Source organism: Dryobates pubescens, chromosome 7 (assembly GCF_014839835.1).
Source record: "Dryobates pubescens isolate bDryPub1 chromosome 7, bDryPub1.pri, whole genome shotgun sequence".
NCBI classification, from domain to species: Eukaryota; Metazoa; Chordata; class Aves; order Piciformes; family Picidae; genus Dryobates; species Dryobates pubescens.
Genome location: NC_071618.1, coordinates 25436658 through 25462163, shown reverse-complemented (window position 1 = coordinate 25462163; position 25506 = coordinate 25436658). Strand labels below are relative to the sequence as shown.

The 25506-nt window shown below is 40.9% G+C and overlaps 1 protein-coding gene across 1 annotated transcript; it reads right to left on the bottom strand.

Moving 5' to 3' along the window:
• Positions 1-1089: 1089 nt before the first annotated feature.
• Positions 1090-23610, bottom strand: OBI1 (ORC ubiquitin ligase 1). Its single transcript, XM_009907407.2, has 6 exons — positions 23453-23610; positions 18790-18925; positions 17784-17875; positions 16228-16476; positions 12913-13001; positions 1090-2801 (listed from the first exon to the last, which is right to left on the bottom strand). Exons 1-6 carry the CDS (start codon positions 23522-23524, stop codon positions 1298-1300), a joined length of 2142 nt encoding a protein of 713 aa, XP_009905709.2. The 5' UTR covers positions 23525-23610; the 3' UTR covers positions 1090-1297.
• Between the last annotated feature and the right edge of the window lie 1896 nt (positions 23611-25506).

The following is a 25506-nucleotide window of genomic DNA, read 5'->3' as shown; positions in this document are numbered from 1 at the left end:
AGGTACAAAAGGCAGCGTATGGATTTTTCATATCATAGGTATTGATGAAGTGAGGATGTCTGTAAGACATACCATCAGAGGCCTATCTAGAAAGGAAAAAACCTGCATCTTGCAATTAAATATGCCCTTAAAAAATCCCCTTAAACACAATAATGCAAAGAAACCAATTTTGCTCTGCTGCTTAATTAGGTCTCCTGCCTGTAGTAGGTCATCACATTATGTTGACCTGTGCAATACTTTATGGAAGAGTCACCTCCAGAGAGGCTGAAAGCCATTTCCATCAAGTGTATCGATGCTGACACTAGAATAGTAATATATCTAACAAGGAGGAGGAAGGGAAATGCGACTATTTCTTTTCTTTTTAGTGAAAAAACTCAGGTTTATGTTTTACAAAACTTTTTGTATTTTCCAAATTATGAAGAAAATGTTTCCCCATTTTTTTTTGCTAATTCAATATTTCAAGCAACATCAAGGATTACAGTGCTTATAACATGTTTTATTCAATTCACATAGAAAAGCATGCAGTATTAATGTAAAATGGTACAGTATTAATGTAAAATGTTCAGTGCACATTAGGTAAACAAGCCATTAGCATACAAACCCATTTTTATGGTCTATCCAGGCATACTGAACACTTTTTGAATAACAATGCTTTTTGGGAGTGTGTTTGACTTCAAGAAATACAAGCCATGTCTGGAGTGTTAAAAAGACATTTTCTAAAGTGAAGTGCAGTAACTCTAAAATAAAAACAAAAAAAGGGGGGTGCTTACCTTAAAACCACCTAAACCAAGTTTCAGCACAGCGCTATGAAACAGTCCAAGCACCAACATTTCCTCTGGGAGGCAAGTCGTATGGCAAAACTGACACTGTTTTATAGCAATTTCATGAATCCATAGGACATACAGCTAGTAGCTGCCTCACATGCACAAAATGCAATCTTCAGGAATGAGAAACGCAACCCTTAAAACAAATTTTGCCATAAATGACTTATTTGACAAGACCACTTAAACCTGTCCTGTTCAAGGGAGCCATTAGGGTCACAACTGGAAGACCATGTAGCCTGAAAACAATGAAACACCCCCCCCCCCCCAGTAAACAAAATGCCTAGCCAAAGAAAGAATCTGGAATGGTTCTCCCCTAGGAAAGAGTTTGTAATGGGCAAGTGAACGTTCAGTTTTCACACAGTCGAAAAAGACAGGATCAGATTGCGTTGCAGTCATTAAAAATTAAGTTCACCTGTAAATATTAAACATTTTCAGGTTGATGTCTTTGAGTCATGTTCCATTTCCAAGCAGAGTCAGTTTTTGGTGGTTTTTGATGGACTAGCACTGGAAAGGCTGCTTTGAATTTTCCTCTTGGTCGACTGACTGACATTTTTATTTTTCTTTTCAGCTACAAAGGAAGACACCCAAGGAGGATTAAGCTGATTATGCAGGTCAGATGACATCTTTAAAAAGCAGGAACCGAATTTTTGTTCCTCAGACAACCTTTGTGAGCTACTGAATAGCAAACTCTGGGAAAAGTCTCTTTGAAATAAACAGTTTGGAGGTTTGGTATCACCAGTCACTATGTTTTGGCCTGTAAACAGTGGAAAGTGGTCGTTCATATCTTGCTCAGATGGGGATAGGATGGAAAATGTAGCAGGCTTCCACCCAGTTCCGTCAATTGTTATATCACTTGTCTCCGGACACTTGATACTCTCTTCTTCGTTCATCTCTTCCAGTTTCTTCTCAGTTTCATCCAGAAGCTCAGAGTGCTCTGTTGACTTTGAAGAATTATCAAGATCAGAGGACTTGAAATTATAGCATGGACTCTTGCTATTGTCTGACTCGGACATCATCGAGTCCAACTCAGAAATTTTGTCGAGGTAGGCAGCATCCATAGATGCCTCACTGGAGGTTCTTGTGCGATTCATTTCAGAAGAGCAGAGAGCATGTAACCTTTTAGGTAAGGAAGAACTTGTTTTATCGCTGGACTTTGTGGATGGCTCATCTGACTGACCAGCTACTGAATTTTGCTCTGATTCATCAAAATCTAAGTTCTCAGCAAAATTTGTTGGGCACGTCCCCCAAAAACCTGATTTTCCTGGAGTAAAACAGTTTAGCTTCTTTTTGCTATTACAGTTGCTTGTGCTGTGTTCTGGAGAATCTTTGCTACAGTCATCTGAAGCGTCACCAAACTTTTCAAATTTCAGTTTTCTCAGAAATGTTGATGGTTTCCTTGCATTTTCTTTTCCATCAGGAGTGTTCAATCGAAGGCGACTGAGAGACAGAAAAGGAGTGCATGGTGGTGGAAGGTCATAAAGTTCTTCATCTTTATATGGGGTACATTCCTCAATTTTATTCCATTGCTCTTCTAAGCAGGCATCCATATTTGTAGTATTTTCATCCAGGAGAACCCCATGACATCCTGGAAATAGTTCTTTCTTTGGGGGACCCTGGGTATTTGAACCATTTGAACCATCTTGATTAGTAGAGCTGGAACAAGTTCCACCACATTTCAGCTGTTCAAGACTGTCAGGGCTTTGACTGGAAGTCAAAGCTTTTTTCTCCTCAACTTGGGTTTGCAGACATGTTGTGTCTTCACTGCTCTCAGCTCCTTCAGCGTCTGTGGAAAGCGCTCTCTCACCAGCTGTGCTCACTGTCTGGGTTCTTTCCCCTGCGTTTTTCAGCTGTAAAAGTTGATACTCCATTTCTTCGATGTATTTATCGCTTCTTTCCAGTGCCTTTTTCAGACGGTTCATTTCACGTTCACTTTGTTCTACTCTGGACTGAAGGGCAGCTACTGTACACCTACTAAACCTGCAAGAATTCAAAAAGAAAGAAAATATTAAACTGGAAAAGGACATTGTCATGGTGCTTTGTGAGCTCATTTCAGGAACAAAGCTATTAACCACTGTGTTAATCTGAAAACAGAAATCAGAACTTTTCTCTGCTAGTTATGAAAAGATATAAATCATCATCTATAATGCACAGGTGGAGGGGAACATCTGAAGAGCCAAAATGAAATTATTAGTGGTAGTAAGGCAGTAACAAGCAGATTACCCTTCCAGGGGCTGCTTCTATCAGTTCAACTCAAATATGCATGAAGAATTATCCCCTAAAACAATGGCATAGATTTATGATAACATTTGAACAGTGGTCCACATCTTGAAATATTTACATTCAATCATTTTCCTACAGTACGGCAGTGTTTTACAATACATTTCTTACACAATGTCACCTTGTCAAATATAAAATACCAATATGGAATTCAGAAACTGCAATAGTCCTTTGAGGTGGTTTAAATACTTATACAGACCATTTCAATTATGTTCCTGGTAGATATACAGCTTTTCCTTGGTTGTCGTGCGGATGTACTTCCACTTACTTCAGAGCTACTTGTTTTCTTGGGCTTTACAGTCAGAACAATCTTATTTCTTCCCTCACTCCAATAAAAAAACAAACGTCCTGCCACTTGTGGTTTATAAAAGTTGTGTGTGTTTGTGGGGATTTCAACACGAGCACATTTTCAGCTGCCAAGATATGGACTTGCCTTCCCCCCATCCTCCACCAGCTTTCAAGACTGACCTTCCCCACAGGGCAGGTGAAGGTTTCAACTATATGGCCTGACTAATTCTAACCTGTCACTGACAGCTGGGCACTGGGGAATTCCCATCTCCATTCGAGGCTTTCAATTTACAGTAAGAAAAAACAATTAAAGTTCTGGTATTATTAGGAAGGAGGAAAGGACCTGCAGCTACCCTACAACTTTGACACTTAAGGTTTTCTATCACAAAGAAATGACAATTTTGTATGTGAGCTTGCATGGATCTCTGCTTTCCATCTTGCAGTTCCATGTTACAGCATAAGCTTATACTCACTCTTCCAGCACAAACACTACATGGAATTGTTTCTTTGTTCTGGCTGTCTATCGCCCTTTCAGTACCTTTCAGTCACAGGGAATTCCCATTTCATTTTGTGCATTCCATCCCCTCACCCCTTCACACAATGCTCTCACTGCAGCCCTTAAACCAGCAAGGTCTGAAGGTGGTCTGTTTGTAGCCTGTGACTATGCTGGCAAAATATCCATGAATCTATGTGTGCTTTTCCAGCAAAATCTATTTTGTCTTTTTCATTCCTGAGTGCAAAGCAGTAGGAAACTGCTCTATGCTGACAATTGCAATGTAGTTAAGTGGGCAGTTTGGGAAAGGAATAACAAGCATCACAGGCCCCAAAACAAACTGGACATGAGCAAACAGCTCCACTCTCATATTTCACCACCTGGCTGTGGACTTTGAAGATTTTGATGGAGATGGTTCAGTGGTGGGGAACATTCACACAACAGTCTAAGCAGCACCCTCCTTTTTTTTTTTACAGCACTGGTACTTGACCACTTTTAAAATTAGATCAGCCTAAGCTCCACAGAGTTTGTGTATGTGCCACTCAGTTTTCTATACACAAAATAGTGAAGCAGTAGTTTTATATTTAGAATAGGAATGTTTGCTTATTTTCCTCCCCCCTAAAAGTAGCTAGCTGGATTGGGAATCTATCAAGGCGTGGACCTCTACCCAATTACCTTCGTCTTCATAATAATGAAGGCAGACCATTTTCATTTGCTTACTCTATGGGTATCAAGTTGTTCTCCATCGATTAAAGCTATTTCACTGTTTATGGTGGCATGCAAGAGGAGAATGGGACAAAGGGTGCACAAGGCTTTCTCCCTCTCCCCTGGGCAATGGGATAAAAGCAGAGTCACTGCTCAAGAATGTTTCAATTTCGTTTTCAACTGAAGGAGGTTACAATGAAATAACCCTCGTATAAGCATTCCCTTATATAACATATTTTGGCTTATGCCTTCCATCAGTAAAAGGAACTCAGATTTGGGTTTAAAATACAGAAGGAGCCATTGTGGCACAGCAAAGCCCAAATAAGACCCTTCCTGGTTCCCTGGGTGATCCAAAAGCATTTATTTTACCTTTCTCTTTAACAGACCTGTTTACCCTACACTGCTTAATAAAGGATATAGAGGTGATGCAAACCCACAATTTAACTTAATAGCAAACTGAGAGATGGGGGAAAATCCTTACATAAAACCAGCAACATTTTCTGGGGTCTGCTGTAGCAGACACTTTGACATAAAAATTAAACATGTTTACATTTACATGCATACCTGGCAATTCCTTTTTAATGGAAGAATAGTGCAGTATGTTTATTTAATGCAGACAGCATTAGTGACAGCCTGAGATTTGCTTATGAGGAAGAAGCACTGTATTCTCAAGTGCAACATTTATAACAAGTGTCCTCAGGTTAAAAAAAAACAACAACCCACACCACGGTATGTGGTTCAAAGCCAAATAGCATCACTAATATGTTAATTGTTGTAGAGGGATGTGCTTGGCAATTTTGGATTTCAGAAATGGAGCGTATGACTTGCTGCCTACACTTACCTCTGCAATTAAGCACCAGAACAGTAGTTGCTTTCTGTTCCGTCTTTGACACCTGCATGATTTCCCAACATTTCAAGGACATGGCTTTTTAAGCCAGCCATATTACAAGGCACATGCTTAAACCAAGTCCTCCTCCCTAGTGTGACAAAGTTGTTGTAGTAACTGCTCGAGCAGGTCAGCAAATGGTTTAAAAGACATGTGCATTTTGGTTAAAGAAGCCAGAACCCATCTCAGATTTCCTCTGCACCCCCTCCAGATATGCAGTAAGCTGTGCCATGGCCAAAAAGTTATAGAATAGAATAGAATAGAATAGACCAAGTTGGAAGAGACCTTCAAGATCATCGTGTCCAACCTATCATCCAACACCACCTAATCAACTAAACCATGGCTCCAAGCACCCTATCAAGTCTCCTCCTGAACACCTCCAGTGATGGTGACTCCACCACCTCCTCGGGCAGCCCATTCCAATGGGCAATCACTCTCTCTGTGTAAAAATTCCTCCTAACCTCCAGCCTAAACCTCCCCTGGTGCAGCCTGAGACTGTGTCCTCTTGTTCTGGTGCTGGCCGCCTGGGAGAAGAGACCAATATCCGCCTGTCTACAACCTCCCTTCAGGTAGTTGTAGAGAGCAATAAGGTCTCCCCTGAGCCTCCTCTTCTTCAGGCTAAGCAACCCCAGCTCCCTCAGTCTCTCCTCATAGGGCTTGTGCTCCAAACCCCTCACCAACTTTGTTGCCCTTCTCTGGACATGTTCCAGCAAGTCAACATCTTTCCTAAACTGAGGGGCCCGGAACTGGACACAGTACTCAAGGTGTGGCCTAACCAGTGCAGTGTACAGGGGTTTGATGATAACAGGAACAATGAGTGCAGTACAGTTGCATGAAAATCAATTAAAGTTTGATCTGACACTTCTAGATAAATTCTTTTTCCTCAATCATTTGCACCATTTCACACCTGGTAACAAGTTGATATATTCTTCAGCAGAAGGTAAGGTATTTGGCATATACATGGTAAAGAGCACTTTTCACACCCCTACACAAGGGCAAAGTGTTTTCAGTATTAAGGTCTCACTCTCTAGTTGTATTACCTAAACAATGAACTTGTATCTCACTGCAGTTGTTTCAAGTATGTCCTTGCCATAGAAAACCAAAAGCCAAGAGAAACTAGTGGTCATTCAAAGTTAACACAAAAAGTTCCACCTCAACATGAGGATAAACTTCTTTAATGTAAGGAACACTGGAACATGCTGCTCAGAGAGGTTGTGGAGTCTCCTTCTCTAGAGACTTTCAAGACCTGTCTGGACACATTCCTGTGTGACCAGCCCTAGGTGATCCTCCTTTGGCAGACCTGATGATCTCTGGATGTCCCTTTCAACCCCTACCATTCTATGATTGTGTGAATATAAAGACATTTCTGGTGGGATTTGGATTCTTTAACACAAGACACACAGTGACGTTTAAGATGGCCTAAGATCTTTTACATGAATGTTGGCCTCCATCTATGACTCTGGAAGGGTACAGGTGTTCTATAGGTCCTGTATCACAGCTGCTAGCCCCAGAGAGGTGTACTGGATGTGTTACATCCTCATTGGATGTGTCTGAGGTGACAATGGATGTCTAGATGAGCACTTGAATCCTGTATGTCAAGACCTTTCCTCAATGAGAGTTTTCCTTCTTGTCTTAGCATCATTCTAACTTGACACTAACCAGGAAGCTGCATTCAGCTCTCATGTACAATGAGCAAGAGGAACTAATGTTATACCTACAATGTTTCAGTAACGCTCTTTCACATTATTCCACAACTGTTCTCTCAGTTATGTTTGAGTACTCGTGAAGATGTTAAGTTAGAAACTGTTTGGGGAATTTAATAGTCTCTCACCTACAAGAGAACAAATTTCATCTTATCTCTCAGTTCTACAAATTCAGCTTTAGGGTTTTATTTTCATACATCAGTGACCACTGTCTGCAGCATATCTGTCTCGTTGACACCTAAACTCATACCAACTTAGTTTAAAACTACACAACCTTATACAAATATTTATCTTTGTGGATAGTAAGCAGCTGCATCAAATCGTTTTCCTGTATAACCATTTGCAGAAGACTGGAGCTGTAAGGACGGTGCAGAAGACGACTCCCTGGTTCGAATCACCTGATGGCCCACACTGGGGACCACCCTGTGGCTTAGATATATTAGCACGATCAGTTTTTCCAAGGAAACAAAGGGTGAGAAGTGGAAATGGTAATCCACAATCAGGACTTGTCAGAGTTCAAGACTAAGGCAATGCCAGAGTGCACAACCAAACCCATCATTTAAATAGCTATTTTTCACTTGGGTTCCACAATCCAGATCAGAAGAAAAAGAGAAGAAATTTATGAACAGCATAGCTGAAAGCCTTACTGATGTCTATGACCTTTCTGTGATATTATGTACCAAATGCAGCTGGACAAGAATGAGTTCTGTAATCATCTTCTATATCAATTATGACAGGTGATCTGCAATCTGCAGCAACATCTTGACAATATCCCAAGTTACATACAATTGCCTTAGAAGTGTGTCATAGGCAAAGAAGAAAACCCAAGCAGTTATTGTCCAATGGGGCCTTTTACTAGGAAACCCAAAAGAAAAAAAACAAAACCAAGAGATCAGCGTCAAGAGATAGACCTCAATCATGCTGCTCTGTTTAAGACCTGATGTCATGAACAAATGAATCTGTAACAGAATTTGATTCCACTGAAGTCTTGAGTATAACCCTTCCACTCTACAGAATAGCTCATAGAATCATAGAATCAGTCAGGGTTGGAAGGGACCACAAGGATCATCTAGTTCCAACCCCCCTGCCATGGGCAGGGACACCCCACACTAGATCAGGCTGGCCAGAGCCTCATCCAGCCTGGGCTTAAACACCTCCAGGGATAGGGCCTCAACCACCTCCCTGAACAACCCGTTCCAGGGCCTCATCACTCTTATAGTGAAGAACTTCCTCCTCACGTCCAGCCTGAATCTCCCCACCTCCAACTTCATTCCATTCCCCTAGTCCTTTTTGATTTCTACCTCCTTTTTGAAGGAGGTAGAAAATGAGCCATAGCAAGTGTTTCTACTAAGCTCAAAAAATAACATGCTATTTTCAATATAAGCAAATATTGAGCAGTAAATTCCCTCCATCACAGCTTACAAAACACAAACCCATCTGAAGACACATGACTTTCCTCATAAAACCTCTCCTGAGCATCAGGGAAATCCACTTCCTTCACATCACATAAGTAAGGTTAAACTTTACTCTTTGTTGGATGACTACAGCAACAGGATTTGACCAGAACATCCAAGATACTTTCTTTGAAAAGAGCTTACCTTTCACTTAGGTGAATTCAGACAAATGTGCAAAGCATCTCAAGCTCTTTCAGTGAAACAGCCCTGGTTTTCCGTGTAGGAAAGACATCCTACTCAAGGTTGGTGAATGGCTTAAGACAGAGAGGATCACTTCAGAATGACTGCACTCACCCACAAAACCAAGCAATGAGACCTCAGTTTCCTTACCCATCTGCTTAAAGTTTAGATCTTCACTCCTGGAGTGGGTGCTTCCTCAGGTTTTAATACTATGACTTAAGAAGTCAAAGCTGCTTTGAAGGCTACTAAATAGCATTTTCTCCTATGTACTTTTAAGGCAAAACTGCAGCTGGTCTTTGATGATGGCCACTGCTCTGGCACATCAAGCTTGTGGGGAGCTGAGGAAGAAACCCAGTTTTCTATCAAGGAAGATAGCAGCATTCGTACTCTCTGCATCCTGGACGCAGGTTACCAGAAGTCTATTCATAGGCTCAGTGAAATACAGACCGAATCAAATAGTCTGGCATGAGTGGAAGTATTTGTGTTAGATGAAAATTGAATGTCATACAAAATGACCTAAAAAGCCAACAGCCTTAGATTTCAGTGTGCAAGTATCTGAAGTCACAAATCTTGACAAGATAACAGTAAAACTGGAGAAAGGGGGGGAAAAAATTACAGATCAAAACAACAACAATAAAGTAACTCACAAAACCAGAGAAAAAGAGGTAATACAACAATTTTATCCATGTTGCAGATACTTTTTCAGACTGGGATTTTAAGTGGCAGAAGAAATTAAATATTTAGGGAAAAGACTCCTAGGAAGCCTAGAAGTCTGGTTCAAGCTCATTTGAATCTAACCATTCATAAAATACACTATACCCTGGAGTAGATGGACTTGCTAGTTATTTTCCTTCAGGTAAAAAGCAAACATCCCTTTGCCAAAAATGCTTTTAGATCCATTGTGCCTTGCCAATAAACTTAACAGTTTTCTATTTTAAGTAGAGCTGGAAGCAATAGGGATTTATCATCCTGTGAAACTTAAGTTTTAGAAGTTTTCCGGCTCTGTATCAGGAAAATGGAAGTCACTGAAATTCCTTCAAGGGAAAGAGCAAAGAAAGAGCACGCAACGACCACCAACAATCAGTCTGATTTGCCTGAGAAATGAGGGACCAACACAGGTCTTTGGTAAGAATCAGAGCAAGAAACTTACCTTTACTTGCTTTTGAGCATATACCAACTGTATTGCAGTATGGTATTCTGGTGAAGGTCTACTCTTGGAAATGTTTCAGGGAAAAAAGGTAATAATAATAATAAATCCAGCCTGGGCTGGATAAATAAATAAATAATAAAGGGTTTCTTGTAGAACCCTTCAGATACTGGAAGGCCACAATAAGGTCTCCTTGGAGCCTCCTCTTCTCCAACCTGAACAACCCCAACTCTTTCAACTCCTCATAGGAGAGGAGCTCCAGCCCTCATGACAAATAAAACAATGGTGGTGACCCTCAATTACGAAGACCCAGTCAGGTACATATTTAAAATTGCACTAGAGAGCCAGTCAGAAACTTTGGCCAAAAATTGCCTTCTGGATAATTCTGAATAAAGTACACTGAAACAACTGTGCTGGCAAATCTCTGCAACTGGACAGAAGAAAGTTTTATTGTAGTGACATTGTCAGGCTCCAATGCTTATGTCTTCAATTCTGACTTTATAAGCAAAATAAGAAAACAGCTATTGCAATCCCTCTTCACTGTGTGAAGTCTACTTGAAACTTTTAGATACTATAAAAGTTTGACATCAGGTCTAGGAAAATGTTAAAAAAACCCCACAGCTCTTGGGTATTAGATTGGACCTAAATATTGACCAGACTAATAACTGCAAGAGTGAAAGTCTGTTTTTAATGTCTGCAAACAGCACTAAGATGAGAGACACTTCCTACGACCTGACTGGAATTGAAAAGAACTGTTTCAAGCTTGACACGTGCATCAAAACATCGACCTGATGAAAGCCAAGAAACAGGTATAAAGTCCTACACTTTGGAAGGGGACATTAGCAGCACAAATGAAAAATGAGGTAGGAAGGTAACTTTCAAAGTAGATATTTAGCAGAATTAGTACTGGCCATTCGTGCCAGAAGTGCCAGTTGAAAAGAAGCAGCACAAAAAAAGATATTGCAAGACATCAGTGCAGGATGTTGCAAGACACAAGACAGCTTTTCTGCTCTAATTAGTGCTACTGAGCCTTTATTTGGAACCTAGTACCCACTAAACATTATTGCTTCAGAAAACCACAGATATTGGAGAGCCCTGAGAGTACAGCAAAACCAAGTAACTGAAAATTTTACTTTTAAGTCACACTTGTGAAGAAGAATTGGACAAATTAAGTCTGGACTTTATGACTAAAACTGAATGGGTATAAATAGGGTGAATCAAAATTGCTAAATTTGAAGTGGAAGGTTTTCTTCCAGTACAGATTTTTCTTTGCATATACTTAAATTCTTGCAGTTCACCCCTGAGCTCAACATAAAACCGAAGTTGATTAAAACAGCAAAAGCTGGTTACAAACATGTGATTGTCTAGACTCCTGAAGTGTTTGTTCCTCACCCAGTTTAAGCCTGATTCATCTCATATGCTCAATTCCCACGTACAGCTGCGGAGCTAGCACAGGCCAAAGATCATTCCCAACATGACTATTTGTTCTGGAGACTAAAAAAGTTTAATAGTAGAGACAGACAGGCTAATTTGGCTGGCATCTGGGGTGCAAAACCAAAAAAGACCTTGATATTACCCAATTTCTAGTAACACTCGACTATATTTGTGCTTCTAAAGAAGAAAGCGCCTGGCTATTGTATGGTTAGATTCAAGATGGGAAAACAATCAACTTCACTTGCCACAAAAACTATTTTGTCACATCCTTGCCCCTCTGATATCTGATTTTTTCTGATCAACAAGATGGCAAATCACACTCAAGCTAGAAAAAATGGCAGGTCTCTCCACTGGGGAGCATACCTGACATCGGTAAAGTAAAAATCAAGTTAGATGAGACGGTCTTTTGTGGCTCTTCTTTTCTAGGATTTGTTCAGTTACACCTATTTACTTTTCAAGTTTGCCGTCCTTGCCAACTCACTCTTGTTATCTTATGGGGAAAGATATTCATGCCATTAATGCTTTTTCCATTGTCAAGGTCTTAAACAGGGCTCTGTCGTTTTTATTAGGCAATTTTCAGGGCAGAATGAACTTTCATGCCTTTTAACAGCATAGCACAAGGATCATGCTTCTTGCTTGTCGTTTGAGACCACAGGAAATCTGGCAAGCAAATTCTCTGTAAGGATGAATTTCATCTTCCAGCCAGTGAGTTGTGAACTAGAACAAAATCCAGAGCTCTCTTCTCACATTACACAGGTATCTCCCAACCCCCTTCCTCAAAGGCACCATATAAAACTTCAGCCAATGCTATTTCTAGCTTTCCAGGTTCTAAACCAGTAAGACAAAAAAAAAAAAGGTACAAAAATCAACAAAAAAAAGGCACACAGCTTTTTAAATATGAACAATTTAAATATAAATTGTTTCCCAAAGTACTTCCACAGAGAGGTATCATAATCAGTATGGCAAAGTTTCTGCTTTTTGAGGTAACTGTTGATGTATAACTGTTTTAATACAGAGCATTAAACACAAGTGTCAGTTCTGGGGATGGCATTCTCATGCTGCAAAAACTTTGCCCAGACACAAAGCTATCAGGGACTTTCATTGAATGGGGAACTTAAGTACACAAAACAAACCCTGAAGGCAGCAAAAGGAAGAACCAAATGAAATCCAAACTAGAACGTTTGCACTCAGTAACAGACCTACTTTGACCATGTATCAGATTCAGAAGGTCCCCAATAACAAAAAAGTTAACAGTGCAATTCATCTAGCAAACCCAGTCCCTCAAATTGGCCAGCTAATACAAGGAATAACACTTGTAGTCAGGTCATATTTTTTCACTGTAGTCTTGCAGCTATTCTGTAAGTTGCATTTGTCACCTAGGTCTACGAGGATAAGAATTCCAAAGTCTACCTGCAGACAGATATGCAACACCATGTACACCACCACAGTTTTAACTTAAAGTCCTACAACAGTTAAACAGTCTCTAAATAAAATATGTTAGCTTTTAAAATATTCACATACTTTTGGGGTGATCTACTATCAACTTCAGCTTTTAGTCGCAAATTCTCTCTTAAAAGGCTATTGTTTTCCATGCTCAGTTTCTTATTTGCCTAAGGAAAAGAAAAGGAAAAAAATAAGTATACAGTAAATGAGAAATGACTTCTAATATTTATAGGACAAGCTGTTTCTCCTTTTTTAAAGAGACAGAACTAGAAATGTGAAGGCAGGAAACAGCCCTCAAGACAGGGACACCACTTAAAAATCACCAGGGGAAATGGCTTGCAAAACTGAAGAGCGAACAGACATTTTTTATTTATATTCCCAAAATACATTGCAAGTGTCCTATCTAGGGAAATAAAGGCAGCTACGTTAGTTAGCACAGAAAGTCATTAAGGAGATGTACTAATGGCAATTCCATGTTTTTTTTTCCACATGACTAAATACGTTAAGTACATTAACATTACAATGTGCAGGTATCAGCAAAACTATGTTGAACAGCTTCCCCCATTCCAAATCAGAGTATGATTGCTTTGGGTTTTTTTGGCATGTTTTTAAAGCATAGTTATCCTGTGGATGCAAATCCATTATGACAACCTATTTGCAGTCTTTCTTCACTTTCTTCCAGGACATTGTGATTAAGACTCCGGATTCACAATCCTCCTTACTTCTTGAATTGAGGTCAATTCCTTCTCCTCATTTCCGCAGACACTCTTGTTAACAAGATACTTCACAGAAGTTTTCCTGCTGCCGTGTTTCAGAACAATGAATGCCAGTACCCTAACAAGCATAAAATACTCTTTGCACTTAGTCTGCTCAGTCTCTGTATGCTGAAAGCAGGACCACCTTTAGAGGTCCCTTCCAATCCAAAGCATGCTATGATTTTATGATGACTTGTAATTCATAGTCTCAGTTAGACGATGCTTCCTCTGCTTAACAGAATTATTATCCAGAGTTATATCTGATGAAGAAGGCTACAAGAGAAGGGCCACAAGAATGATCAGAGGACTGGAAGACCTGTCATATGAAGAGAGATCCGGGTTTACTCATGGGTGTACTTTGTATAGTATTTCTGCTACTGAGTTTGCCTCTTCACTTCCACACTTATGATACTACATTAAATGATAAAGATGTCTGCTATTTCTTGACTCAGTCTTACTTTAAGCAGAAAGTGACAGCAATTGCCACTTTGAGGGACCTTGTCTTACTGGGAAGCAATGGGTGGCTGAAGCTCCTGGGTCAGGTACTTCATGAGATAAGAAAGTTCCAAATTGAGTATAGGTGGGAAAGAAGTCTTGCTGTTCAGACTGGTGTTGGTCAGTGCATGCTCAGAAGAGAAATAAGGTCTGAAAGAAGAGCCAAGCAACTTTAGGTACTTCTGGAATGGAGCAGCTGTTGAACAGGGAACAGATGGGGAAGAGCATGTTGGACTTGATGATCTTAATGCTCTTTTGCAACTTAAATGATTTTATAATCACAGTTTCAGACTTGGTCCCTAAAATCCATCTAAACCTCTATTTTTATCTAACAACCAAATTGAAAGACTCCATTAACTTAAACCCCTTTTCTTGCTAAAGCTGCTGGGAAAAAAGCCAAAAAAAAGCCATGAAAGCAAACAAACAACAAACAAAACCAAACACCAAACCAACAAAAAACCCCACCCAAACCAAATCAAAACAATGACAACAAAAGGCAAATCATAGACTCAATAAGGTTGGAAAAGACCTCAAAGATCATCAAGTCCAACCTGTCACCCAACACCTCATGACTACTAAACCATGGCTTCAAGTGCCATGTCCAATTCCTTTTTGAACACCTCCAGGGATGGTGACTCTACCACCTCCCTGGGCAGTCCATTCCAATGGCTAACAACTCTCTCCGTGAAGAACTTTCTCCTCACCTCAAGCCTAAACTTCCCCTGGCACAGCTTGAGACTGTGTCCTCTTGTTCTGGTTCTGGTTGCCTGGGAGAAGAGCCCAACCCCCAGCTGGCTACAACCTCCCTTCAGGTAGTTGTAGAGAGCAATAAGGTTTCCCCTGGGCGTCCTCTTCTCCAGGCTAAACAAATCCAGCTCCCTCAGCCTCTCCTCATAGGGCCTGTGCTTGAGGCCTCTCACCAGCCTCGTTGCCCTTCTCTGGACATGTTCAAGCAGTACAGTTTACCTTTACAGAAAAAAACCTAACCTAATCCAAACTAAAAAATTAGGCAGAAAAGAACTCCCCGATATGAATCCCCCTGAGCCCGCTACAAGTGATTTGAAGCTCCTGGTATCCTCTTAGGAGGGCAGATGATGAGTCCCAGCCTGTAAAGTTGAATTCTGGGTCTGAAAAAGCTAATTTTGGAAACACAGTTTATTCCTCTCAGTATTTATCTCACAGTCCAATCAGGGCCAGAATTCGCTTTAGAGGCACATCTAGAAGTGTCCCATTAAAAACAACAGAATGGCAGAACAGTATAATGTGGGCCTCTGAGTCTGCAGCATAGGAAAAGTGTATACACTATAAATGCTTACAAAGGGGGGGAAAAAAAAAGTCCTAAACACATCATGCTTTGCTTTTCAGATGGCAGCCCAGCACTGTTAAACAAAGAAAGAAAGATGGCATTCTGAATAAATCCAAATCTGGTTCTTTTCACCTTGCCTTCCAAATTGATCTTGAAATTTCACTCTTCTCTCCAACGGCTGAAGAATCCTTCTTGCATCCACAGGTAGATTTTGCAAGGCATTTTTATTTAGATCTATTCTCACATGACTATATCCTGAATACCTTCTTCTGTGGTACCAGGCTTTTTTCATTTATATTACATTAAAGATGTATAAAAAGCTGCAGGTTTCCAGTAAAGGAGCTTCTGGTCATAAAATGCTGAAGCTAGTGTATTTTTGGTCAAAGGGTCAAGTTACTCTGTCTCAGCAAATTGCACCAAAAATACAGGCCAGTGGGGAGGGCAACAGTGCACAATCTTCCTCAGCCAACTGTGCTGTGTTTGGCCACTGAATGTTGTAAAATAGATATATCATATAGATTATTGCAAGTCTGAAAAATCTGGTCATCAATACTGTGACAAGTGCTACTATAATCCAATTACCCAGCCACAGAGTGACAGAGGAGTTGAAAAAGAGTCACATACAAGACTCACTGGAACAAGCAATAACATCTGACACTTGCAAAGGCTGTATGGGAATACTATGATATATCAAGAATCACTAGAACTCAAATTTTACCTTTTTTTTTCCTCTTCTCTGGATCTATGAAGTACCCAGAGGTCATGCTAGCTTTCACTCCCCTTTAACTAACACAAGACAGTTACACTACAAAACAGCTGGAGAAAGGTATTTATTACCTCTTTTAGCTTTTCCACATTATCCATCACTTTTTCATATATGTCATTGGCAGTTTTCAGCTTTTTGCTCCATTCCTCTGGGGTTTCTGGGCCACTGGTACTTGCTTCATTTGCTGACTGGCTAGTTTTCTCATTTTGGCAAGACAAAGCTGATGCCGTAGGATCCAGAAGAGATTTTAGCTGTGTCTGTAAACTGAGGTTTTTACCTCTCAGATCTTCCACTTCTTTTTGCAATGATTCTATTTCATCCTAAAGGTGTCAGAAATTCACAGGAATTAAAATGATGCCTGAGATTAATTAAATAATACTGGCAAGTTCCCACAGCTCTTTAGAAACATGAGTTCTGGTAAGCTCAGATGCATGCCTTCAATTACACGTATATCTAAGTATGCTTATGTATTGTGCTCTAGGCAGGATTTTAATCAACCTCACTCTCAACCATAGCAAAGGTTTTAGTGAAGGGAATCCCTTGACTACATAAAGGACCCTGAACAAACTGGTGGGTAGACCAAAAGCTTCAAAGGATGAATCTATTATTAGGGCACTTTGTGGGAGGATTTCTTGTATCAAGAGTGCTCTTAAGGTCGTCCTCTGCTGACTCATTGGCTGCTATTTGAGAATGCTTCTCTCAAATAATTCTGAAACATCACATCTTCAGGAGCCGAAAATGTCAAGATTTAAAATGGCCTGGAAGGGACTGCTCCAGCTACACAAACTTAGTCAACATCTTAGGAAAGACTCTCAAAACGCAAAGAACAAAGCTCTTGGTTGTATCAGTCTGAAGCCACAGAAACCCAAAACATTCAAAAGCCTGTTTTTAAAGGAATAAAATAAGTAATTGATCCTGCATTGTTCACCACTTATATGCTTCAGTTGCTCAAGGTGAGATTACTAAAGGAGGCCACTTACGGCCAAGACATATTTGCACAAATAATCATACTAATTTATTTCCCCCTCAGCATGACAGTAAGAAATTTATGTTATCCTATGCCTATCTGTGTGCTTTTGTAGTTGATTCAGTAGAAAGGCAGGAGACCTCCTTCTCCTGATTCCTTTCATAAAGGACAACAGCTGAGCTACAGGCAAGTCTGTACCTTAAGCCCTTCCTTCCTCAGTGTTAAGGATATATACAGTGTCCATTTCCTCTCTCTTATCCTCTTCCTGCTACTAAGGAACCAGCAGCTGAGGGGAAAAGAAAATTAAGCATGTTCCTTATTAACAGCTTTTTACCTTGTTCCTAAGATTATTTTTCTGGTAGGAGAGTGGTGATAAACCTCCAAGGGTTCACACTCTTCCAGAAAAAAAACAAAGTAATAAGAATAAAAACTAACCTATGCCAGAAGGTTAGAGTGGGCAACAGTCTTAAAAATATAATCTCCCTCAGCAACAAGGAATTGCTTGCATTTGCACTGAAACCAAAACAAAAAGCAAACTGTCACATACCACTTGAAATTCCCACAAAACTATAGAATTGGCTGTACTTGGCTATCTGTAGCATGGAAAGAATGCCACCATGCCTTTAGCAGAATTACTGCCACCACCCCCCATATTCTTACCTCATACTCTTTGTGGAGCAATTCAAGCCTTGCTTTACGTAGGTGTTTTCTGACTGCTGGACTAAATATGGGATCACTTTCACTTGTTCCTCCTCAAAGCAGCACAGAATGACAGAAAAGTTAATATTGTTTCTTTTCAGTCAGTTCAATACTAGTAATCCACCTTATAGTGCTTTTTATGTTACCAACAACTAACATTGTACCAATCTACCACCACAGTAGATTTAAAGCCCCTTCACTTGCAGTCCAGGCTAAACAGGCTAATTTTCCTTGACAGAATCCTATCTTATTTAAGACCACACTGTAAAAACAGAGCTAAGGAGGGAGGAATCAAGCATATATTTTATCAGTACCCTGTCAGATCAGCTATTTGATTCTGTGTAAGTTTCTAAAGTAGTGAATATTCAGATATATTTTTCCCTCAGAACCAAATAGCTGAGCTGACATATTATGTCAGACGAAGATCGCAGCATTTCCTAGCTCTGGGGAAGTTCAAATCCTCATTCAGGTGTTGTAGCTTTGTCTTATTTCTGTGCTACAAGACATTTTTGTAAAATGAAGCAAAAGGAAAGAAATGGTGAACAAAAGGAAAAATGAGTATGTGGTCTGGATTCTGGATTTAAGTACACTATTCCTCAGTTAAATATTGGCCTATTCTCTTAGGTCAACGAGTTGCAATGCATAGGCAGATTACTTCAAGTGTGATGCACTTTCTTCAGTTAAAGCCATCATCCAACCAAGATTTAAAAACAACTACTAGAGTCAAGGGATACTTGCTGCTTCTGAATAATCTAGCCATTAACATACACATCATCTGTGGAATTTTTACCTTGTAGCTATTATGTATGCATCTGGAAAGATTTAAAGTCAGATTTTCATCAGATGCTGGTAAAAACCAAACCAACAAAACAGAGGGGAAAAAATATCCAGGCATCTTTGGATTAAAAAGTATCTCCTCCAGCAGTAAGTATCAGAAAGTTATTTCAAAGCCTAAAGTTGTCCTTACCTATAATCTCCTTGCAAGGATTTTCAGGTGTGATGGGAATCCTGCAAGCTGGGCACTGATTATTGTTCTTCAGCCACACTTCAATACAAATGGAACAGAACACGTGGTTGTTGACACAGATGACTGGGTGACGAACCTTTTAGTATTAAGGAAAAGAAAAAAGAAAAAAAGAGAGACAAAATAAAAGCCAACAGAAAGAAACTATGACTACTTTAAAACTCTTTTCAGGTAACAACAGAATACGAAAATACACTATATCTTGGTGCAACTCTGGTCCTGCAGGAAAGAGACACTTGTTTCACAGGGCTAGCTTGGAGTGACCTCATGACTCACAACACCAAACTCTCCCATTACTGAAAGCATCAAAGCTAGAACCATTTTTGCAAAACTGGGGTCCTTGGCTGCATTAATGTACAGTGGGGCAGGAACTCTTCCTTCAACCCACAGCCTCCAAGAACTGCAGTCAACCACTCCACTGAAGTTCGTTTGCCTCCCTAGATAGAAAGAGACCAAAAGACAAGCATTAACTGATTTCTGAAAGTGAGGGAATGAGGGATTGCTCCTGGCAACAACCAGCACTTTGCCTTGGAAGAGGTGTCATTGAAATGGATAGTGTTACAGATTAACTCTAGATTGCACGTAATCAGCTTCATGGAAATCAGCTTTAAAAGGGATAAGGGCTAAAACCACAAAGCAGAAACATGAACTAGCAATCACTAATTCAAACCTCCTGCTAGATATGCATTGCTACTAAATAAGTCATCACCCATGAACGAGGCTGCTAACTGAAGGATTAAATATTCCAATCAGACACAGATCCTTTCAAGAAGCTTTCCCAACCCTTCCAAAACAGCAGGGTAAACAAACTTTTAGAAAATATTAATGAATATACATTATTGTCTCTTGTCATTTAACTATAAACCCTGCTTGAAAGTAAGTGTGTGTAGAGGGACCAAATACAAAACAGAAGAAAAAGACTTTCTCCTATACTTATGTCTTATGGCAGCTACTGTCATGGCTTACTGTAATATTCACTCTTAAGACTTAACATTAATATCTGTGCTAGGAGTCTTAGAAATGATTACTTGGTTTTCCGCTACCCCTTTCTTTGTCCAAGAAACTGTTTTGAGACACGGAAGTATCAATAGCTACTACTTTAGATTCTACTGTGTTGCGCATAGATTTAAGTTCAAGAGAATCCTTTCAACTTTAAAAGAAGGCCTCATCAACCTCAAGATCTTCCTCTTTCATTCTGTTTAAAGTAGTTAAAGTAGAAGGGGAAAAATAAAATGCTGACAGGGAGAAGCAAGCAACTGGAAAAGACAGCCAAAAAACACTTGGGAAAACAGGTTAGATGGGTCCTGTAGTAATTGTGCCCATACAAACAGTGTTGCACAAGATAAGAACCAGCTGTTCTACTACTGAAACACACAAGGTCTGAATTCAGACCCAAATTTGTCAGCTTCTTCTCTGGTTTACTCTCTATGCCTCTATTACATCACAAGATTCACAACATTTTTAAAACCTCCCATGACAGTTCAGGAAGCCAAATGCTCTAACTATATACAAACAGAAACTCCAATTACTGAAGGTGTGAATAGAGACAGGTTAAGGGATTTCTCACTGCATCTGCACTCTTTCACCTGTAATTAAGGAGGCTTTTTTTGTGATTAATGCAAGCATTATCACACCAATACTTTGGAAATATTTAAATATTATCATTTCAAGTAATTTTATTAATTAATGGTTATCTATTGTTATCTTGTTATCTACTGCTTTGCTTCACTAGGAAAGAGCTGTATCCAGCTTTTCCACTATCAACTAGAAGGAAAAACAACCAACAACTTTTTCTCTAGCCATACTTCTTACTCAGAAGCAGCCTGAAAATAGTTATATGGATGGTGATGACAGGATACAGAGCAGAAAAGCATAACATAATCCAAACAGGAAAAGACATTTCAGGAGGGCAGGTCTCCCCCCTGGGGAGCAAGAGACCCTCAGTTACCCCAAACCTGACATGGAAGCACACTTCTTGCAAGTGAATGATTACTCTATATCTCTAGCAAAATAGTAAGTCACATTTATTTCTCTCCAGGGTACAGTGCTTCTGATTTACACACCTTTACAAGTTTCATTTCAGGGCTGAGCTGTATGCTTTTGTTGGCTCAGGATTCACACAAAGTAATCCATGACACAACAGTAGAAGCTGCTATTGAAATGTCACACAATGGCTAGGGGTGCCACTGCCTTTCACCAGGTCCCTAAGCCACTGACTGTGACAAACCCCTGTGAAGGGGGTGGTAAATTGTGACATACTCATTACAAAAGAAGCATTTAGCACAGTTTCAGTTTCTTAATGAACTACCATTTCTAGAAAGCCTACAGCTGTTTTGAGAAGGCTTGATCAGGTAGGTGAGCAACTTTCTTGTTTTTCCCCTTACACATAAAGTGATTACTATGCAGACCAAAATCACACATACAGGTCGTTTCAAAGGCACCTCTGGACCCTCAAGCAACATTAATGGAGGAGAAGGCACATAGTAAAATAGGCACACTGATGCCATGAATTCCCAGACACCCTAAGGATGTTTCAATGCACACAGAATCGTGTGCTCAAGCCTAAGCAAGCTATCTGCTTGCCTTTGATCTGCTCAGTACTTCAGAACAGAGATATCTTAGAAGATAGTCCAGACTGTGTTAAAAGAACATTCAGGTAAGAAACATAAAATGTATCCAATCAATTAAGTCTTACTATAAACGGTTATTTGCACATCTTGCCAATACAGTTGATGACACCATTCACACTAACAAAATGTGCTAAAGTCTGTATGTCCTCTCATGATGTTTGCTTCATTAGAAAGAGTGGTCAGTACTACTGAATAAGTTTCTCTTCAACATTTCTTATTACTCCCTCACAATTATGGACATGGAATAATTCCTATTTTGCAGTTAGTCCTTTCATATTTTGCAGAGACAGCAAGAGGTGCATTCTGATTGTAAGGTGAGCCTTCTACTCATTTTGAAGTCTATGCTACAAACATAGAAGTATCAGAATATGTCAACCCTCCATGACACTTTTTACTGCACCCTACAACACAGGACAAAACTAGAAAGATTTTTCCCTTAAATTAAATAACTTTTTCTTCTTCTAACCTTACTCTTGAGAGAAGTGCTTTTTCTGATTAAGATTTTTCACGAAGTTCCAAGATAGTGACAGAAATATGTATTTAAAAAAAAAAAAGGTATCCAGAGCTGCAATCTTTGTCACAACACATAAACACCTTCATGCATCTAGAAAGGAAAGCATTTGAGTACCTTTATTAGACATGCAAGATACCAAGTAAGAAAACTATGGAAATCACTTCCTGATCAACTTCAGAAAAGAAGCAGAAATATGAAACAGTGACTTTACAGCAAAACATGAGTGAATCTATCAAGTGTCTACATTAGAAAGTCAGTAAGACCAGATTCAGCTTAATTTCACTCTCCTCTTTTCAAGAGTATTCACTTTGCATTACAGACACAGTAAATTTGTGTTCTCCATTTCCATTAAACAGAAAAATATGAAACAAGAGGTAACAAGGACCACATCCAGGAAGTCTTGCTCATCTTCCACAGAAAAGTCAAGAAATATGTAAACATGATTTCTAAAAGTATCCCCCTCTATTAAGAGGTGAGAAAAAGGAGATGCTTCACTACTTTCACTACCAGTACTACACCTACTTTGTACAACCAAAAGTGCCCATTCTTTGGTTATCACTTAATGAGCAAAGAACTTAAAGGCCACATGAAGTACAAGGAAACCAAGCAATAAACGCCGGAGTACAAATATAAAAGGCTCTCTCTTCCCTTGTAATTACGCTTGTGCTTTAAGAGGTTTATTTTGTTTCAGAGAGCAAGGAAACAACAACAACAAAAAGAGTAGTGGGGAATGTACAAAGAAGCAATTAGTGACAGCTCTGAAATTAGCTCTGGGGCTTTTACAGAACAGCAGATTAGCAAAAGCCTTCTGTTTCCCGAGGGAGATGAAAAAGAGACCAAGAACGGGTCAGACGGAGAAAATGGAAACTGCTTCTCCAGATTGCTGCAGTTTTGCTCAATACTTTCTAAATCCACGTGGCGATATATCCCGTCTTTGTTTCACTTGTCCTCTACGACAAAGCACTACGCTCAAACACAAACTCACGTACTGTTCTAAGAGATCATCCTATTGATACCGGAAGGGAAAAAAACACAACCAACCAACCAACAACCCCCACTCAACCCCAAACCGGTCACTCTGGAAGCCATATATCCATGTTTCCGAGCAGGGGCAACTTCAAGGATTAGGGTTTCTCCAACAGCCCCGAGACTCCGACCAGGGGGCCGCACAGTTCGCTCGCAGGTGGGAAAGGCCCTGCCTGGGTGATGAGATCCTCTTCTCCTCGAGGCGGGGAGAGGGACTAGACCGAGAAGAGGCATTCCCCACCCCTGCCTTTCCCCCATCTTGGAGAAGGGACCCCATATCTCATTTTTTTTTTCCCAACGCAGAGCTGCATCCCCTTAAAGAGACAAATCCAGTGGGTTCAGGGCTGCGGGCCGCCTCCTCCTCCCCTCCCCGTACCCACCACCGGGCCGCCTTCAGGCGAGGACTAAGAGGAAAGGGCAGCAGCGGGGCCATTACCTTGCCCAGACAGATGTGGCAGGTGATAGGCAGCGTGAGGGACAGCGTGACACTCGGCCCGTTTTGCGCCATCGCGGCGGCCCGGCCTGGCTCTGCCAGCACGGAAGTCTCACAGGCAGGCTTGCGGGCGGCGGTAACGGCAGCGGCCCCCCGTCAGCCCCACTACGGCAAGCCGATGAGGCCAAGCCACCACCCGACGGAGGGGAGGTGCCACGCGCTTTTGCAGCGCTCCCCTGGAGGGCGGGCGGGAGCCGTGGACCCCTCCCGGCTCTGTTCGCAACCTGGCTGCTGCTGTCCCTCTTACTTACCCCCGCAGCAAAAGGCCTGACCTCGGGGCAGGCCGGGGCAAGGGTACGCCAGGCCTCGTCGTCCCGCGCCCCCGAGGAGGTGGCCTGGGGGCCCTGCAGAGTTCCTGCTCTATGTGCGGCCTTCTTGAGGAAAAGCTGGGGGCCCTTTCAGTTGGAGGCCGAAGCGATTACAGGGGCTCGCCTTTCCCCGGAGAAACATCTTTATGGATGGTCTCGGTGATCTTAAAGGTCTTTCCCAGCACTAAACGATTCAATGATTCTGCCCCTAGCTCAGATTTCATTGTACTGAATTAAATAAACTGTCTTTTAATTCTGTTTAATTTCCTGGACTCTTCCCCTGTGATTTTTGTGGATTCATACATTTATAGAAAGGTTTGGATTGGAAGGGACCTTAAAGATCATGCATTCCAACCGCTCTGCCATGGGCAGGGACACCTCCCACCAGACCAGGTTTCTTAAGGCCCAATCCAACCTGGCCTTGAACACCTCCAGTGATGGGGGCATCCATGACGTCTCTGGGCGTCCTGTCCAGTGTCTCACCGCCCTCACTGTAAAGAATTTCTTTCTAATAGGCAGTCTAAATATCCCCTCTTCCAGTTCAAAGCTGTTTGTCCTCATCCTTTTCACTACAAGCTCTTGTGAAAAGGTCTCTTCCCAGCTTTCCTGCAGCCCCACTCAGGTATTCCTGTTTTTTTTTTCACCTGCTTCAAAATATGATACAGCAAATAGGAACATGTTGCAGGAGGAATGGAGAGAATGCAAGCTGCTTTTTCCCACCGCCTTGTGTTTGGCTGCAGCATCTTGTGCCTGACATCATCCCTTAGCTGTCATGGTAGCTTGGCCAAGAAGCAAGGGCTTCTTGGCCCAATGTGTTTCCTGTTGGCTGAGGTGGGTTTTCAACAGCCTTTGCTCCTGCAACTTTGAGGTGACAAGGAATAGAGAATTGTGATAAGCTCCCAAGTCCTTCAATTGTGCATGGTGGCTCTTCTGTAACAATGCCTGATGGAAGGTCTTGTCCCAATCCACAGAAACTGAAGGGCCAGATCAGCAGAAAAAAACCTCATGTCTGCCACCTGCCTTGCACCAACAACTCTTCAAATTGCTGAGCCTTGGTTCTGTGCTTTCCAGGCTGCTGGAGAGCAGCTGAGAAGTGGTGCTGGCAGGATGGGAAGCTCCCAGGAGTTGGCTCATTTGACCTCAGTCCCAGGATTCCTGTAGTTTCTTGTAAATGAGCCACAGCATGCTAAAATTATAGACCTGAGTGATTTAACATTGCACAACATGATAAATGCTTAGAATGCTGAACAGCTAATTCAAACAAGTGTAAAGTTGTGGATGCAATGATTAACAAGGAAAGTATCTTAGGCTGACATAGCAGAGTTGCATGGATGCATTTCAATTCGATACAGGTAAGTCACTGTGAATGAAGAGAGCAAACTAATCAACAGTGAAATTCTAGCATAGACAAGCCCTAGTGGCTTTGATGGTAACATATCCTTAGATGAGAAAGGACAGGTCTGAATAAGATGGGCTTAATAAAGACTAAGTATTCATGTGTTAAAACACACTTTTTTGGTAAGCTTCAGAGAAAACGTTCTAATGACAAGCAAAGAAAGAACCAGTCAGTAACATAATGAACATACCGTTAATTATTGTAAGACGGAGCAAGTGGATGTCCACTGCGAGGAGATGCTGACAGTCCTGGCACAATCAACCTTCCACTTAGGTAGGAGGATGCACAGAAAA

What these genes read in the sequence shown, in the direction of transcription:
- OBI1 (XM_009907407.2), bottom strand. Translation starts at nt 23,524, where the DNA reads ATGGCGCAAAACGGGCCGAGTGTCACGCTGTCCCTCACGCTGCCTATC. An exon ending in GCCACATCTGTCTGGGCAAG is followed by an intron (nt 18,926 to 23,452) that starts GTAATGGCCCCG and finishes TAATACTAAAAG; the next exon opens with GTTCGTCACCCAGTCATCTG. An exon ending in TGCTCCACAAAGAGTATGAG is followed by an intron (nt 16,477 to 17,783) that starts GTAAGAATATGG and finishes TGACACCTTTAG; the next exon opens with GATGAAATAGAATCATTGCA.